At 41.1% G+C, this 16,534-nt stretch overlaps 2 protein-coding genes across 4 annotated transcripts in view; both read left to right on the forward strand.

The window, feature by feature from the left end:
• Window positions 1–4,388, forward strand: part of LOC127482582 (uncharacterized) — a 92,858-nt gene extending 88,470 nt beyond the window's left edge. For all 3 annotated transcript variants that reach the window (XM_051844609.2, XM_051844611.2, XM_051844613.2), the window contains one exon: window positions 3,914–4,388. In XM_051844609.2, the coding sequence (XP_051700569.2) occupies window positions 3,914–4,388 (475 nt within the window). The remainder of the gene's footprint in view (window positions 1–3,913) is intronic.
• On the forward strand, window positions 3,486–15,856 carry CA3 (carbonic anhydrase 3). The gene is made up of 7 exons (XM_002710669.5): window positions 3,486–4,535; window positions 5,261–5,458; window positions 8,244–8,362; window positions 9,796–9,888; window positions 11,342–11,404; window positions 12,246–12,401; window positions 14,903–15,856. Exons 1-7 carry the CDS (start codon window positions 4,475–4,477, stop codon window positions 15,020–15,022), a joined length of 810 nt encoding a protein of 269 aa, XP_002710715.1. The 5' UTR covers window positions 3,486–4,474; the 3' UTR covers window positions 15,023–15,856.
• The last annotated feature ends 678 nt before the right edge of the window (window positions 15,857–16,534 follow it).

A 16,534-nucleotide genomic window follows, 5' to 3' on the forward strand; every position in this document is an offset into this window, starting at 1 on the left:
ACTAGACTTGATCAGCTATATTCGAAATATATCATAAAATTTAATTGATTTTCCTATATTTTGGATGCTATTATTTATTTTAATTTTAATTTTAATTTTCATTTGTTCCATCCACTGATTCACACCATAAATGGCTGATGCTAGACCAGGCTGAATTCAGGAGCCTGTAAATCAACCTAGGTCTCCCCTGTAAGTGGTAAGGATCCAAATACTTGAGCAATTACCTGCTGCCTCTCTGGTGTGCATTAGCAGGAGGCTGGAATCAGGAGTAGAACTGAGACGTGAACCCACGCACTCTGATGTGAAACATGACATGCCAATGTAACTAGTGCCTTAAGTGCTGGGCCAAATACATACTCCTTACTACTGTATTTAAAATGAATTTTTATTTAGGAGAAAATAGTTTGAATTCATGGACTCTAATGATCAAATCTGTACTCCTACTCTCAAATAAAGTGACATTCTCAGACGATACACTGCAGGGAGGGACAGCAATTGGACAAAGCCTCAGTCTGTTCTACAAATTGGCCAGGAATAGTAGCCAAAATACAAATAAATTCTGGTCAATGTGGCCCACCTGCCACTGGTGACAAATACAGGAGTATATTATCTTTTCCCATTGAATATGGTTAGACAAGCCTTGGAAAAAGCATCATCATTGTTATTTATGATAATGACATACATTAATTAAAATTTTTAACTTTTATTAGCCATTTTCATGTCTCTTTCCTGGAGTTTATTCCATAAAAATAAAAATGTAGTACAAAATAGGTACCACTATTATATGTAAAATATTTAAGCAAAACAGTGCAATTACTTCAAATCCTAATTTATGCTTTATTCTCAGAGGTGAATAGTAGACTTCTTACTCATTGTTTTCTAAATCTAACATAACAGAAATACTAAATGGTATCAATGTGCAGAAGATCTGAGTTAGCTATATTACCTGTAATAAAATGTTAAATTCTTAGCAAAATATGTTTGAATGATAACACCTTAGATCTTTTACATTTGTGATTCTTAGTTGAAATACTACCAAAAACTTATGTTTACCCAAATTTTCCTTCTTGCTTGTTCTCTCCTATGCCTCATCCTCAATACATGTACATTAACTTTTTTGGAGGAAAATCTTTCAAATTGCCCAATGTGTCACCATTCCTATGATGGCACTGGGAGAAAGACTGTATTCCATGATAGGAGATTATTTGTGGTTTAATCATTGCTAGCTCTTTTATCTTTCCTGGAATTACTTATCTCAGTGTATACCAAGCAGCTTTGTTTTTAAAGCCAAGTCCAGAAATTGCAAAATCATGGACACAGTGTAGAACTGTCTCTTTGCTCTGCTGAAATGAAATTTAGCAATTTATACACAAATGTGCTGAACTAAATCAATTAAAACATAGATGCAGCTGAGGTTCTTGAAAATTATATTTGAAGATAAACTCAAAGTTTCTAAAATTTTATTGTGGTATAAAATTACAAACATAAGTTGTATTCCAATTTTTGATTTTTATTTACTTATTATAGGAAAACACAATAAGGGAGAGGCATTTGGGTCAGCAGGTAAATCACTGCTGGGGACATCTGCATTTCACATCAGAGTGCCTGGTCTGAGGCACAGCTATTTTGCTTCCCATCTGGCTTCTTGTGGATGTAGACTTTGGGAGGCAGCAATGATGGCTCAAGCGCTTGGTTCCCTGCTAATCAACATGGAAGGCTCCATCTTAGTCCCAGGCTCCTGGCTTCAGCTTGGCTTAGGCCTTGCTGTTTCAGGCATTTGGAGAGTGGACCAATGGACAGGTTATCTCTGCCTTTCTGTCTCTGCCTTTCAAATAAAAGGAAAAGGAAAAAAAAGTAGAATGAAAGCACCAATTATCATTGTCTTAAGGCCAAACATCTAAAGCTATTAAAATACTTCACTTTGTAAGTTCTTTTTTTTTTTTTTTTTTTTTTTGACGGGCAGAGTGGACAGTGAGAGAGAGAGACAGAGAGAAAGGTCTTCCTTTTGCCGTTGGTTCACCCTCCAATGGCCGCTGTGGCCAGCGCGCTGCGGCCGGCACACTGCGCTGATCCGATGGCAGGAGCCAGGAGCCAGGTGCTTTTCCTGGTCTCCCATGGGGTACAGGGCCCAAGCACCTGGGCCATCCTCCACTGCACTCCCTGGCCACAGCAGAGGGCTGGCCTGGAAGAGGGGCAACCGGGACAGAATCCGGCGCCCCGACCGGGACTAGAACCCGGTGTGCCAGCGCCGCTAGGCAGAGGATTAGCCTATTGAGCCGCGGCGCCGGCACTTTGTAAGTTCTACATGCTGTAGGATTATTTGAAATTATGTTCCATTGTGCACATTGTTCATTTACAAATAGTACATTTCAGAATTCTCCTTCTATAGAGATAGATGTCTGACATAGCAGTTGAGATGTCATTTCAGATGCCTGGTTCCCTACTGGAGTCCTTGGGCTCACAGCTTAGCTCTGCTCCTGATTCCAGTTTCCTGCTAATGTGCATCTTGGGAAGACTAGGTGATGGCTCAAGTTGCGGGATTCCTGACACCTGTCAGGGAAACCAGGATTGGGTTCCCAGCTCCTGGTTTTGGCCTGGCCCAGCCCTTGCTGTTGCAGATATTTGGAGAGTGAACAAACAGGTGGGAGATCTGCCTCTATCTCTCTGCATTCCAAATAAATGAAGTAAAAGAAATAACTAGTATACATAGATAGTAGTAATATGATACATTTTTAGATTGGTCCTGATATACATGTTATTGTATGACTACAATTCAAAATAACATGAATCTTCTTTACCATATGTCTAACCACATGCTCCAGAGACACAGCGATTGCAAAAACTCAACGGATTGGAATGAGATTATGGTTTACACATAGAAATACTTGCACAATAAGAAATATAAACACCTCAGTTAACACACTACAGCACTACCCAATCACAGTAAAGCAGAAAGCCGGCCTAATAACCCCAAGTCTGTGGACTTTCTGGTCAGTGACGTGGTTGAGCTCAGAGTCTGCATTTGTTCTGCTGCGTTTGCTTGAATTTTCCGAACTGCCTCGGTTCCTGCTGCCACTCTGCTATTGTGTGGATCAAATAATCCCTGGTCACAAAAATACCCCAGGGAGTGACTCCCCTGGCGTCCAGGTTATGAGTGTGGTCAGTCATTCCACATGCCTTTGGGATGAGCTATCTTTGCCATGATGAGAGATTTCCTTTTCAACTTTTGTAATCCCCAGATACAAAATACTATCAATAAAAATCAGAGCAATTAAGGAAAGGTATATTGAAATCTTTTTCAAGGCAGCACCAAAATTTTCCTCATTATCTTCTAATAAACTATTGCTGACTTAGAAGAAATTTTACAGTGTATTCCTAGAAATTAATATCTTCTACGCTGCCACTTTGATGTAAACCACCATCAGACATTTAAAAATAGACTCTTCCATGAATACATTGCATCTGACAGTTTTCTTCCTCTTTGTGTAGTTCACTGGATTCTGAAACCATTTAGCAGGGGGAAAAAAATTAAAAAGCTATTCTGTAAACCTTTCCCTCTTTCTTTTCTTCCAACCCTTCATCATATCTTTGAGAGTGAGATCCTAAGTTTTGAGCCTTCGCTTCTTTATGTGGGGACTTCCAAGACTTGAGGGTCTTCTCTGCTTTTCATAGGGGAGTACAGGGTATGGCCAAGTCAGTCCCAGCCTCCGATTCTGCCTGAGCCTGGAATCCAAGCACCTCTGGCTTCGCTGCCCTCCGGAGATCCAGCCCTGGGCGTCCTGCCCACCCAGGGGACCCGCTAGGTTGTCAAAGGCCATCCTATGCAGGTCCAGGGATAGGGCAAGCTCCTTAAGGATAACGGGACTAGAAAGCCTGCACTCCCAGCCTCTTTCTTTCCATTCTTTGTTCCTAGGGTTTTCCAAGCAGCCTGCAAACACGGGGAAACAAACGTGTGCCTTCCAGCCTCTGTAACCGGAGAGCTGCATCGGAATCAACTGGCAGAAGCGTCCAAAGAGCGCGGCCAGCTCTCCAGCCTGAGAAGGAAGCAGCTTCCAGGGGAGGCTGCAGGAACCGCCGGGATGCACTGCTCCAATGCCCCACGCCGCCCCCCTCAGCACTCCCGCAATGCACCAGCAGGGAGCGAGGACCAGGCGAAAACCGCCCGCATTTCTGCACGTCGGCCGGTTAGAAAACACTGGAGTTTTCGGAGTCGCGACTGGGAGACCGGAGGGCCCGGAGCCAGGTTTCCAGGGAGAGGGCGGGCAAGGGGTGCGGGCCCCTGGGGCCACCTCCATCCCGCTCACCCCGACAGCTGTCCCGCTCTTGGAATTCGTTGGCTTCCCCATACCACCACAGTCCAATTTAGCCCCCTGCCCCACCCTCGCTGACCTAATAAGGCCATGCAGAGTGCGGGGGACCCGTATAAAAGGCGCGGGCTCTAGGCGACTCTGCACGACACTGGGGAAGAGCAGTCATGAGTAGTCCGGTGACAGGAAAGGCCACGTCCAAGGAGTGGGGCTACGCCGACCACAACGGTGAGTGTAGGCAGGGCTGTGGCGGAGGAGCCGGGGCCAGGTTCAGAAAGCCAGCAGCTCTGGAGAGAGTGCTGGAGTGCGGGCAAAGGAGTGTATGAGAACCAGCCGCTCCTGAGCCCTCCCCAAGTGCGGAATGATGCTGGTTTCTGTGCCTTGGGCTCATTTGTTCTTCCCCCGTGTGGAGCTGTTAACTTCCCTTGCAGGAAATGGGGACTCACAGAAGCTCTGTAAGTTCACGTTGCTTCCAAGGAGGTCCAGGTCTGAGTGCCTCTCATTCCGTGATATCAACCAAACACTTAACCTCTCTGAGCCTGCTGTAGGCACAAGAATCTCTGCCTGTGCCTAACCCATGGGAAAAGGAATGGGGGTGTGCACTGAAAACTACAAAGTGATGCCCAAGGTTTTGTGGTCAATGTGACTTTATTGACCTGTTTGTTGCAAGGTGGTCTTGGCAAAATTGTGATGAAGTTCATTTCAAAACAGGACTTTGAGGCTGTGTTCCTGAGCAAGCAGAGGGAATACACAGTGGTAAATACAATCTCCAGGTACATTAGTTACAAATCTATGAACAGGTATTGAATGTTTTGCATTGCCTAATCTGAAACCCAAGGCCTTTTGGTAGTCACTGTCTCACTTTCTGTGTATTTTGCTGGTTTAGTCAATTAGAAAGAGGCCTTGAGTTCTATTTTTGCCAAAACATAAATCCTCTGAATTTTATTTCCTAGGTCCTGATCACTGGCATGAACTTTTCCCCAATGCAAAAGGAGACAACCAGTCACCCATTGAGCTACATACTAAGGACGTTAGGCACGACCCCTCCCTGCTGCCGTGGTCAGCGTCCTATGACCCTGGATCTGCCAAGACCATCCTGAACAATGGGAAAACCTGCAGAGTTGTATTTGATGACACTTACGACAGATCTAGTAAGTACCACACTTAGCTGGGGGCACACAGATGCTCCCAAGGTCTGTGCTGTCAAAATGATTCATGACACAGTAACAGAATTAGGGAGAAGAGGGAGAGTTTCAACTCTGAAAATATAGATGATGTTTGACTTTGCTTTGGCTGTAAAGAAATATATTTATGCCTTGAAAAGGAATGTCTCACCCTCCAATCTTGGTCACTTTGTTGTCACAAAATGGCACAATGCCCCAGCTAAGAGTTAGCAATGCATTCCTGAAATGGAGCTTGATGGGGCAATGATAGCAATAAATCCAAATGAGCATTCCTTAGACCCTGAGGGTTTACAGCTGAGAGTTCTTGTGCTCCTTGACCATGACCCCAACTCCCAAGTTTGGAGAGATTACATTCTACAAAGCAAGAAATGAAACAAAGAAGCAAAGTAGTCACTTTCTTCTCCTCTGCTGCCTGCGAGGGGACCAATCCCGGAGAGAATAGGGCCATTATATGAATCAAGATAATTTGCCTTCTTGCTTCTGTGGGCTGCTTCTGATGAAGGGATTGGGTGAGTGCTTTTGAAGTATCTGACAATTTTTTTCTTGAAGTATGTGCGCGCGTGTGTGTGTGTGTGTGTGTGTGTCTATGCACGTGCTCGCGTGTGTGTGTGCGTGAGAGAGAGAGAGAAACAGAGACTGGAATATAGCATGGTTAAAAAAACTACTTCAACTACATAAGTAAGCAAGTCACAAATGAAAATCAAGTAAATTAGAAATGTTTTATTGCACTGTAAATGAGATAAGAAATCTTTAATATTTTGATACTTTGTGTAAAATAGTCTTTGTAACGACATTTCTAATATATTTAAATGTTTCTTATTGATGTACATAAATGAAAATTTCCAGTGTTGTAATAAAGAGTAAAAGAGTAAAGTAAGTCCGACTTACTTGGAGGTTCTACGTAACATAATAGAAATTGACTCTAATTAGTTTTTTTTAAACTTTTATTTAATGAATATAAATTTCCAAAGTACAGCTTATGGATTACAATGGCTTCCCCCCCATAATGTCCCGCCCACCCACAACCTTCCCCTTTCCCACTCCCTCTCCCCTTCCATTCACATCAAGATTCATTTTTGATTCTCTTTATATACAGAAGATCAGTTTAGCATACATTAAGTAAAGATTTCAACAGTTTGCTCCCACACAGAAACACAGAGTGCAAAATACTGTTTGAGTACTAGTTATAGCATTAAATCTCAATGTACAGCACACTGATTCTAATTAGTTTTTTCATGTTGCTTGCTGTCTTTTCCTTTTTTCCCCTTCACCATTTAAATCCAGTTACACTTTGGAGGAACAACAGTGAAATTAAATATATCTTTTAGTTTTAACTGTATAAAAATGACATTTCTGTAAGCAAAAGTAGATGAACATTGACAACTTCATGTGGTTCATTCTAACAAATTGGACTCATGTACAGATAGTAACTATTTTGACTGGACAGGGCAAATGTTGATGAGTTAAACCACTTTATTCCTACATGATCAAGCTCATATAGGCCTAACATTATTGTTTTAGATCTATGCTATGGCTTTCTATCTGCCACTTAGCATGACCAATCCTTTCTAAAAGAGCTACTCTCTGAATTCTATTTTGATCTAATTTATTTTGCTAAGCTTTACATTTAGGGTTTCTGCAGTTTCCAATCTCCTCTGGAAGGTATCTGAATCTCTACGTCACTCCTCACGCTGAGACCAAATTAAGTGACCAGTTGAGGTATTTATACAACCCCAAATTAATGTCACTGAGAATTACCTAGCTTAACAGTCTGCACTGAGTAATTTCTTTGGAAATTTCTGAGTCTTGCATTTAATCTAATTTGAAAAAGCATAGGCTGAATTCACTATGTATGAAAGTTCTTGCTTGTAATCTTGAAGAAAAGTATAGTAGAAAACAGGACACAAGGAAGGAATTCACATTTGCACAGTGATCACTGTGCGGGTGCTGTGGTGGGCACTAGTGGTGTGCTTAATCTTATTTAATCTTCACAGCAGCTCTGCAAGTTTGGGATTATTATCACCTTCTTAAAGATGCAGAAAGGAGTTCAGAGAAGTTCAGCAACTTGCTTGAGGTCACGTAACTAGCTTTGTTTGAAGCATAAATCTGTCTAGCTTTCAACTGTTCAGTTCCTTCCTCTGCATCACACTATTGACCTTAACTTTGATGTATGTATCATTTTTGACAATCTGTTATTTTAACTTTATTTTTATAAACTTTAAAACCATATTCCAAAAACCAATAAAATAATTAAATGAAATAAAACATAAAAAGGACTATGAGTTTCGCGTCCATTAAGACACCCAAATCTCACACTAGAGTACCTGCATTTGATTCCTAACGCTAGTTCCTAACTCTAACTTCCTGCCAATGCAAACCCCAGGAGCAGTGGTGATGGTGACTCAAGTAATAGAGTTCCTGCCAACAACAAAGGAGACCTGGATTGCATTCCCAGCTCCTGGTTTGGCCCTTGGTCAGCCCTGGCCATGTGGGCATCTGGGGGGTGAATCAGCAGATGGGAGCCTTCTGTCTATGTCTATCCCTGTCTTTCTGATTCTCAAAATGAATAAAGAAAGAAAGAAAAAAAACATTTTTTAATGTCCCAACTTCATTTTGTGAGGAGTCCAGTTTACTTGGACAAGGCTACATACAACCCCCTTGGTCCATCAAGCAGGTGTAAGAGCACCTGTTTAAAGTAGACTCTGCAAGAGAAGCATGAATCCACTGCTGACCGAGCTTCTTTGAATCACAGTGCTGAGAGGTGGTCCCCTTCCTGGACCCTACCGACTTCGCCAGTTTCATCTGCACTGGGGCTCCTCAGATGATCATGGCTCTGAGCACATTGTGGATGGAGTCAAGTATGCAGCGGAGGTAAGAACTATTGTAATGGACTCTGGGTCTCACACAGTGAAAAAACCTGAGAAAGTAACAACTACAGCAACAAAACAGCCTTCACTGATTTTCCTTCAAGCCTGTATTTGTGAGAATGGCTATATTTAAGCTGCTCGACTTTCTAGGGTAGATGGTTACAAGGATGTAGCTGAGGTAGCACCGTGTTTGAAGACTTTCAATATTGTCTGCAGAAACTGGAGAGCTATATAATATTTTTAAAAAGCCCAGTTCCCTAAATGGAACTGGAATAATAAGGATAGTTAACACTTGTCTGGTGCTTGCATGTATTAACTCTGTTGATCATCTTAGCAACCTTGAGGTAGATTCTGGATAAGGAAACTGAGGCACAGGAACATAACAAAGTCACACAGTCAATGAGTACTAAACTTGGTGCTATACCTTATGTAGACCAGCTCCAAAGTTCATCATCTTACCCAGAGTTCCATGTCATAAGGAGATAGTGTTCTAGAAAGAGCTTTCAGTAATTGTGACTAATACTTATGTCCTAATATTTTAATGAAGGGTGTGGATAAATACATATATGTGTGTTAGACACACATTTTGATAAGATATACACATCCAATTGAATGTGAGCAAATACTCTCCTCTGTCTTATTTAACTAATTAAAGAAAAGCATAATTTGTAGCTCCAATCAGGGCTTCAAACTATAAAGGAGGAAGACAAGCTTTCTACAGGTTCTGTTTATACAGTCAAGCCTGTATGTGTTGATAGTTGCCCCTGGAAGCGAGGATCAATTCATTTTTCCTGCCTCACTCTTTTCTAAGGGCAGGCTTAGATAGCACATGGTTAGCATAGGGACTGTCAGAAAAACCTGAGGCACATGTGGGCATTCTTCTAAGAGGAAAAATCAGGCAGCATAACTGTTGGTTAAATTCAATTCCGGAAAACCCAAAGTATTTTACTGTGATCATTCCATTTGTCTACAATCAATCCAAAGAACCAGTGGCAGGATAAATTAACTATTGAGAAATTGAGAATACCTTCTAGGCATCTTCTACACAAATGGGGAAAAGTTAGTATATTTCTTTCTGACATGGGCAAGGCCTTCAATTTGACCTTTGTATATAGGATTATCTCACACTTTTGACTTTGAATAAAATATTTTTTAACTACTCTGTAACTCAGTATGGGAAACTTGATTAGCTTAGCTGGTGCTCATGTTCTAAATTAAGATAAGGTTGCCACTGTGTTCCAGAGCCCTAGATAAAAGGAGGTAGATAGAGTTAGACACTTTTTATTTGAACTTGAAAAATGTCACCAGAATATTGCATGTTGGTATTTGTAATTTTGTCATCTTATTTGAGTGTTGTGCAACTTCAGCCTGCCTAATTGTTTGGTTTGCCATCCTTAGTCCAGCATTTACCTTATAACCTGTGCTTCACCATTGTAGCTTCATCTGGTTCACTGGAATCCAAAGTATAACACTTATGGAGAAGCTCTGAAGCAACCTGATGGAATCGCTGTGGTTGGCGTTTTTCTGAAGGTGAGGTGAAAAGAGACTCTCCTTTTTCTTTCAAAAATTAATTCCTTATCAATGCTCAGAATAGCATGACTTTCATTCCCTCTTTTTGCTGAAAGTGCGGGGGGTGGATCTATTCAGTCTCAATATCCTTTTTATTATTTGTGCAACAAATCCAAATATTTCTGCTAAGATCAGCTCAAAATGTTTTGCTTTTCTCCGAAAGTGTTCCTTTTGCTAGAGTCCAGTAACCCTAGCACATCTAAATTTTCTGAAAGTGTGGGATGTGTGTATGGAGGGGGAAGGGGATGGTGGGGAGGTTGGGGACAGAGACTTCAGAGGCAGGGGAGCTTATATGGTTGTGCTCAGAGCAACGGAGGCATTTTTTTTTTTTTTATCATCTCCCACTATTCCATTGCAATTGCACTGGAAACCAGAAAAGCCAATGTTGAGAACCTCAGTGGTGCCAAGTCCCTGGCTAGACATCCCCTTGGCTTAAAGTTGCCACACCCACATGATCCCAGGCTAAGATAGCACATGGAATGTGTGTGTTGTTGAGCCAGCCTTGGTTTAAAGAGGACTTAGTGTCATTAACACATGAGTTTAGTGGTAACATAATCTAGAGTGTAAGCCAGAGGTGAAAATCTGGCTTCTTTCTTTTTGAATGACCTAATTTGTTCTATGTTCTGAATTCATTGGGTCATTTTCAATGCTTGGCCACAGCACAACAGGAGGTGGAGCAGGTCTGAGAGGAAAGACAATGAATTTAGTTTTGGATACACAGAGTCCATTCTAGCTCTAATTCTATTTAAAAAGTGGAGTGACTTTGCAGAGAAGGTCAACAACACAGTAATAGATCAACATGTTATTTTGTGGTTTTTTTGTACTCAGAGGCCTGGAGTTTAGATCCGGAAATCTATACTATGTTTAGATCAGGAAATATAGCCTCTGAAATCTTGAGGGCAGAGGGAAATAAATTTATGTTTTTGCTTAGTACAAGATATTCTGGCAGATTCATAAACATCAATTGCAGACATATCAAAATCAATTTTTATAATTTTTTTTATTTGAAAGGCAAAGTTAGAGAGAAGGACACATACACACACATATAGGGCGGGGGGAGAGAGAGAGAGAGAGATTGAGAATCTTCCATCCACTGATTCACTCCCCAAATGGCCACAATAGCTGGGGCTGGGCCAGACAAGGAGGGAGCCCAGAGCTTCGTCTGGGTCTCCCATGTGGGTGCAGGGGCCCAAGCACTTGGGCCATTTCTATTGCTTTTCCAGGTGCATTAGCAGGGAGCTGGATTGGAAGTGGAGTAGCTGGATCTTGAAGAGGCACATGTATGAGATGTTCATGGCACGGGCAGAGGATTAACCTGCTACCCTATAATGCTGGCCCATCAAAATAAGTTTCAAGGCAGATGTAAATTATAGGGAAAGGAAAATACCACATTTGGATTTCTATTTTCTTACAGATAGGACGTGAGAAGGGAGACTTCCAGATTTTCCTTGATGCACTGGACAAAATTAAGACAAAGGTAAAAAGAAATAATTTTCCCTCCTAACATGTATAGCAGTGAATATTCATCTCTTTTTTACATTTTCAAGTTATTTTCTTTCACCTAAAATCCATTTATAAGTTTGATGGATAATATATATATGGTATTATATATATATACACACACGTGTGTGTATGTGTGTGTGTGGATTGCATTTTTATGGCAATTTCAAATACATCCATTTATTTAATTTTCACAATTCCCCATTGGATAATTCCTTTCTTAACAAAGTGGATGAAAGTCAGATGTTAAGTGGCCACTTCTTCCTCCCCAACACACAAACACACGCATGTCTCATGCATGCACACACACAACCACAGAGGTACTAAACTTGAGCAATGGTGGGCTTTGCAATTTTGGTGTTGCCTTTCTAGGTAGCACTTACATACTTTAAAATCTTAACAGTAGACTCTTCTAATTAACAGACACATTTTAAGGACTGTTCTAATCAAGTGCTGTGAAGTTTTATCACCAGAAAAAAATATCGCAAGTATAATATTCAATAAAAATGTGAGCTTGGTTTTTTTTTGCCATCAAGCATGAGACATTACTTTACATGAAATAGTTCTGTTAAATTTTAGATGCAGAATGAGTTTCTCCTTTTTCTTGAGAAGTGACAGAATTTTGGTTCTACACACAGTTAATAAGGAATAAAATATAAACGTGATTGTGTCAGATTAAGTCAAACCAGCTTAACCTCTTTGCCCCTTATTTCTGAAAGGCCTATACTTTGTTAAAAAGCTTCAATTTCCCAATTTCACAAGGAAAATTGTGAGGCCGTTGGTGGGGCTCACCGCACCTGCACTCTGATCTCTCTCAGGGCAAGGAGGCGCCCTTCTCGCACTTCGACCCCTCCTGCCTGTTCCCTGCCTGCCGGGACTACTGGACCTACCGCGGCTCCTTCACCACGCCGCCCTGTGAGGAGTGCATCGTGTGGCTGCTGCTCAAAGAGCCCATCACCGTGAGCTCCGACCAGGTGAGCGGTGCCTAGCATGCGGCACTGAGAGCACTGGCTGATAGAAGATATAGGTGCTAAGTGTAAAACAGACAGCAGCTCGACGGCTGACTGCGGGATGGCTCCACAACCAGAGATTTCATGCTTTGCTCCGGTTTATTGGAATCAGCTATTTCAACTTTCTAAAAGTTGCCTTCCTGAGGATACCACAAATGCAGATCATTTAGAGGTGACTGAGAGAGTGAATGTTATCTGGGATTATGCTCCATAAACATGTAAGGGTTTAGATTGTTCTGAGTGAAACAAATACATATATATATATATACACACACACAAACAAATGCAACAAGTGAAACAAATATATATATATATATAAACAAATGTAAAAAGTTCAAACATAGAAGTTTATATTTGAACCGTATTTGAACCGAAACAGTGAGTTCTGGATGGGAAAGGAGACGGTATATAGAGGCTTGAAAGGAGAAGGATTCTAATGGAAGGGATTTAAGGTATTTGTGTGGTGCCTGTTGTTTCTCCAGTTTTGCAGATAGATACCTTGTAGCTCAGCAGGTGAAATACTTTGCCTGTGACCTCACAGCCAAGGGCAGGAACCTAATCCCAGCTCTGGTGTGAGTGCTTGCAGTACTTTTTGGCCTCTCTTCTCAGACCTCCTTTCTTATTGTTTGTCTAAGGAGTGTCTTTGCAACCTTTATTAAAGGGACTTTCAAGGAAAACTGTTTAGGAAAATATAAGTGTGGAAACATGGAGAACAGATTAAAGTGAGTCAACATCACAGGAACTCAGAGGATAGAACATGTCTATCCTAATGAAATCTGTTTGCTAGTATACCTGCCTTGCTTAAGGTGGCAGGTTTTTTTTTTTTTTTTTTTTTTTAGATTTAGTTATTTGTCTGAAAGTCCGAGTTACACAGAGAGAGAAGGAGAGGCAGAGAGAGAAAGGACTTCCATCTGCTGGTTCACTCCCCAACTGGCCACAACTGTTGGAGCTGTGCTGATCCCACACCAGCAGCCAAGAGTCTCCTCTGGGTCTCCTGCATGGGTACAGGGGCCCAAGGACATGGACAACCTTCTACTGCTTTCCCAGGCTTTAGCAGAAAGTTGGATTGGAAGTGGAGCAGCCGGGATTCGAACCGGCACCCAAATGGGATGCCGGTGCTGCAGGAGGCAGCTTTATGCCACAGTGCGGGCCCCAAGGTGGCAGCTTTAATACATCTACCAATTGAGGATACAAGTATAGATGCTATTTTTATTAAAATGTCAGGTCTAATGATTTTGTTCGTTGGTATAAACTATTTTGAAAGAATAATGAGATTTTCCTAGGGAGAAGAATTAAAAATAAAAATCTATACAGAAATATAGTGTTATTTGTGAAAACTTCCTATTTTCTTATCCATTAAAAATCAGCTTAATATTTTAAATGTAGGATGACTGATTTCTTTATGCTTATAAAATGATGGACTGCATATTCATACAATGAAGACCTACTAAGCTTATTCTTTTGCATTTTAAAATTTAATTATTTGACTTATTTTTAAGCAGAGAGATGGAGAAGGGAGGGAAGGAGGAAAGGAGGGAGGGAGGGGGTGCAGAGAGAGTGAAGTGGTTCATTTACCATACTCACAACAGTTAGGACTGTGTCAGGCTTAAACAAAGAGACAGGAACTCAATGTTCTGTGTTAGTGGCAGAGATCTAACGGCTGTAGCTAGCATTGATGCCTCCAGCATGTGCATTAGCATAAGCTGAAATCAGAAATAGAGACAGGACATGAACTCCAGTATGGAATGTCACAGTCCCAAGTGGCATCTTAACCAGTACCCCATGCACCTGCCCCAGCTTATTCTTACTTGCACTGAAGTATTAATATTTTCATCCCCTTCAATAAAACTGTAGACTTTGGGGCCAGCATTGTGGCGCAGTGTGTTAAGCCACCATCTGCAGCACCAGCATCCCATTTGGACACTGGTTTGAGTCCTGGATTTCCACTTCCAATCCAGCTCTCTGCAAATGAGCCTGGGATGGCCCTTGCACCTATGAGGGAGACCTGGATGAAGCTCCTGGGTCCCAGCTTCAACCTGGCCCAGCCTTGGCCATTGCAGCTATTTGGGAAGTGAACCAATGGATGGAAGATTGATCTCTCTCTCTCTCTCTCTCTCTCTCTCACTGTCTTTCAAATAAATAAATAAAATCTTTTTTTAAAAAAAAGGTGTAGACTTCACATTGACCCCCTTGAGTTGAATTGTTTAAAAATTCAGGAGCAAAAGATTTTGACTAGAGAGTATGGTGATCCTGTATAAAATAAAACAAAATGCTTTTATACATTAAAAAATGTATAGTCCTCAGGCTATACATTTTACAGGAATGTAAATAGCTGCGGAGTGAACACTGAGGCAGGTTTTGTGGTTTGCTTGTCTTGCTGAGGAAGCTAGTGCTTCCAACACTGTTGTATCATGTGTCTGTGAAGTATGAGTGTCTTGCTAACAGTCTGTGACTGCCCTCTGCAGATTGCCAAGCTGCGGAGCCTCTTCTCCAGTGCTGAGAACGAGCCCCCAGTGCCCATGGTGAGGAATTGGCGTCCTCCACAGCCCATCAAAGGCAGGGTGGTGAGAGCCTCCTTCAAATGAGGCCTCGGGATCTTGCCCTCTTCAGGAAAGGAAACCTACTGTTGGCGAGCATGGCTCCTTGTCTCCTGGTGCTCCTTCCTCCAAGCATATTTGATGTCTCTCCACTGAGCAAGCAATGTGGGAGATTTCAAGATACCAAAGTTGCTTTTGATAAACTCTGATGTGAATGCACAAGTTTCACACTTGACCTTTGTAATATCACCTTTCCTAATAAAAATACTATTTCTAGTAAGAAGAAACATGGAAGAATAAAAATACGAAAAAAGGCTATTGGACACCATTTTTTGGTTATCTTAATTTCACAGATCTTCAGTTTTCCTATTTTCATATTAAAAATTATCAATCTTGAAGCAATGATGAGTAATTCTATATATGGGAGTAGATATGTATGAAGATTATGTAACAATTAAACATAGGCCAGAAATTAAAATGGCTATGAACACCAAACATTGAGATGATGATGTGTTTTACCTCTTAAATAGCACAAGGCCTATCATCTATTAAAATTTAGCTGCAATTAAGGTTATCTGGCTTTGATTATCAGTGAAAGTAAAAGACCAAATGTTTTATAAATTTTGATCCCAAATTTTAATTTCTTCTTCATAAAGTTGGTTGACTCTATCTTAGTAATTTTCTTGACCTGAAGGAGGGCCATTTTTTTTTTAATTTCACTACTTTTATCTTTGCATGCCTATTAAAATAAAGACTGCCTCTGATGTATTTTCAGCTCAAGGCTGGAATCATTGATTCCTAATACATGATGGAGTGAATGATGGCACTTGAAGTAAAAGCAGTTGTACTGATTCCAAAACAATAAAGACGTGAAAGCAAAAAGTTGGGTACTGTGTTTTATCATGAAAAAGCATCATAAATGACAAAAATGAAGTAGAACTAAGAACAGGGAGTTTTGCAAGTTAGTTTGATAACTGAAGGGTAGCAATATGGGACTCAGGTTCTGAGGTTGTATGCCACATTCTTTAAGAAGGAGCTCAGGCAATTAGTGAGGGCTTTCTGACAGAACTGCAGATAAGAAGAGAAACGTGTGATCACACATCTGAGAGTATGAATTAGTTTCCAGAGGCCTCAAAGTTGGATTAAGTTTCAAACTGAGGTTCAAACTACTGCCATGGGCCCTACTTAGGGACACAGAATCAAGTCAGACTATAAACTTTTGTATCCATAAGCATGCAAATGCACTGGGGGTGACATTAGCCTAATACTGTAAAAGTCCATCTATGCTGTATTTAGACCTTTAAGACATTTAATGTCTTTATCTGTAAAATCTAATTTTGCAGCTAGTGGCTTTGATACACCTTTCATCACTTCATTGGCCAGCATGCTTACTGACTTTAGAAAATGACAACATTAAGGTCACCGTCTCAAAGGAATGAAAACGGTACTGAGTCAGGAGTGTCCTGAGATGCCGGAAGTCAAGTCACATAATGGAGTCCTGTGGGGCTAAAGTTATTTAATAGATTATCACTTGGGTGAAGTAAAACCAGGTTGGTCAGT

Source organism: Oryctolagus cuniculus, chromosome 6, assembly GCF_964237555.1.
Source record: "Oryctolagus cuniculus chromosome 6, mOryCun1.1, whole genome shotgun sequence".
NCBI classification, from domain to species: domain Eukaryota; kingdom Metazoa; phylum Chordata; class Mammalia; order Lagomorpha; family Leporidae; genus Oryctolagus; species Oryctolagus cuniculus.

Coding starts and splice junctions, on each gene's coding strand:
- CA3 (XM_002710669.5), top strand. CDS start 4,475: ATGAGTAGTCCGGTGACAGGAAAGGCCACGTCCAAGGAGTGGGGCTAC. Junction 9,889..11,341: donor TGGTTGGCGTTTTTCTGAAG/GTGAGGTGAAAA, acceptor ATTTTCTTACAG/ATAGGACGTGAGAAGGGAGA. Junction 11,405..12,245: donor TGGACAAAATTAAGACAAAG/GTAAAAAGAAAT, acceptor GATCTCTCTCAG/GGCAAGGAGGCGCCCTTCTC.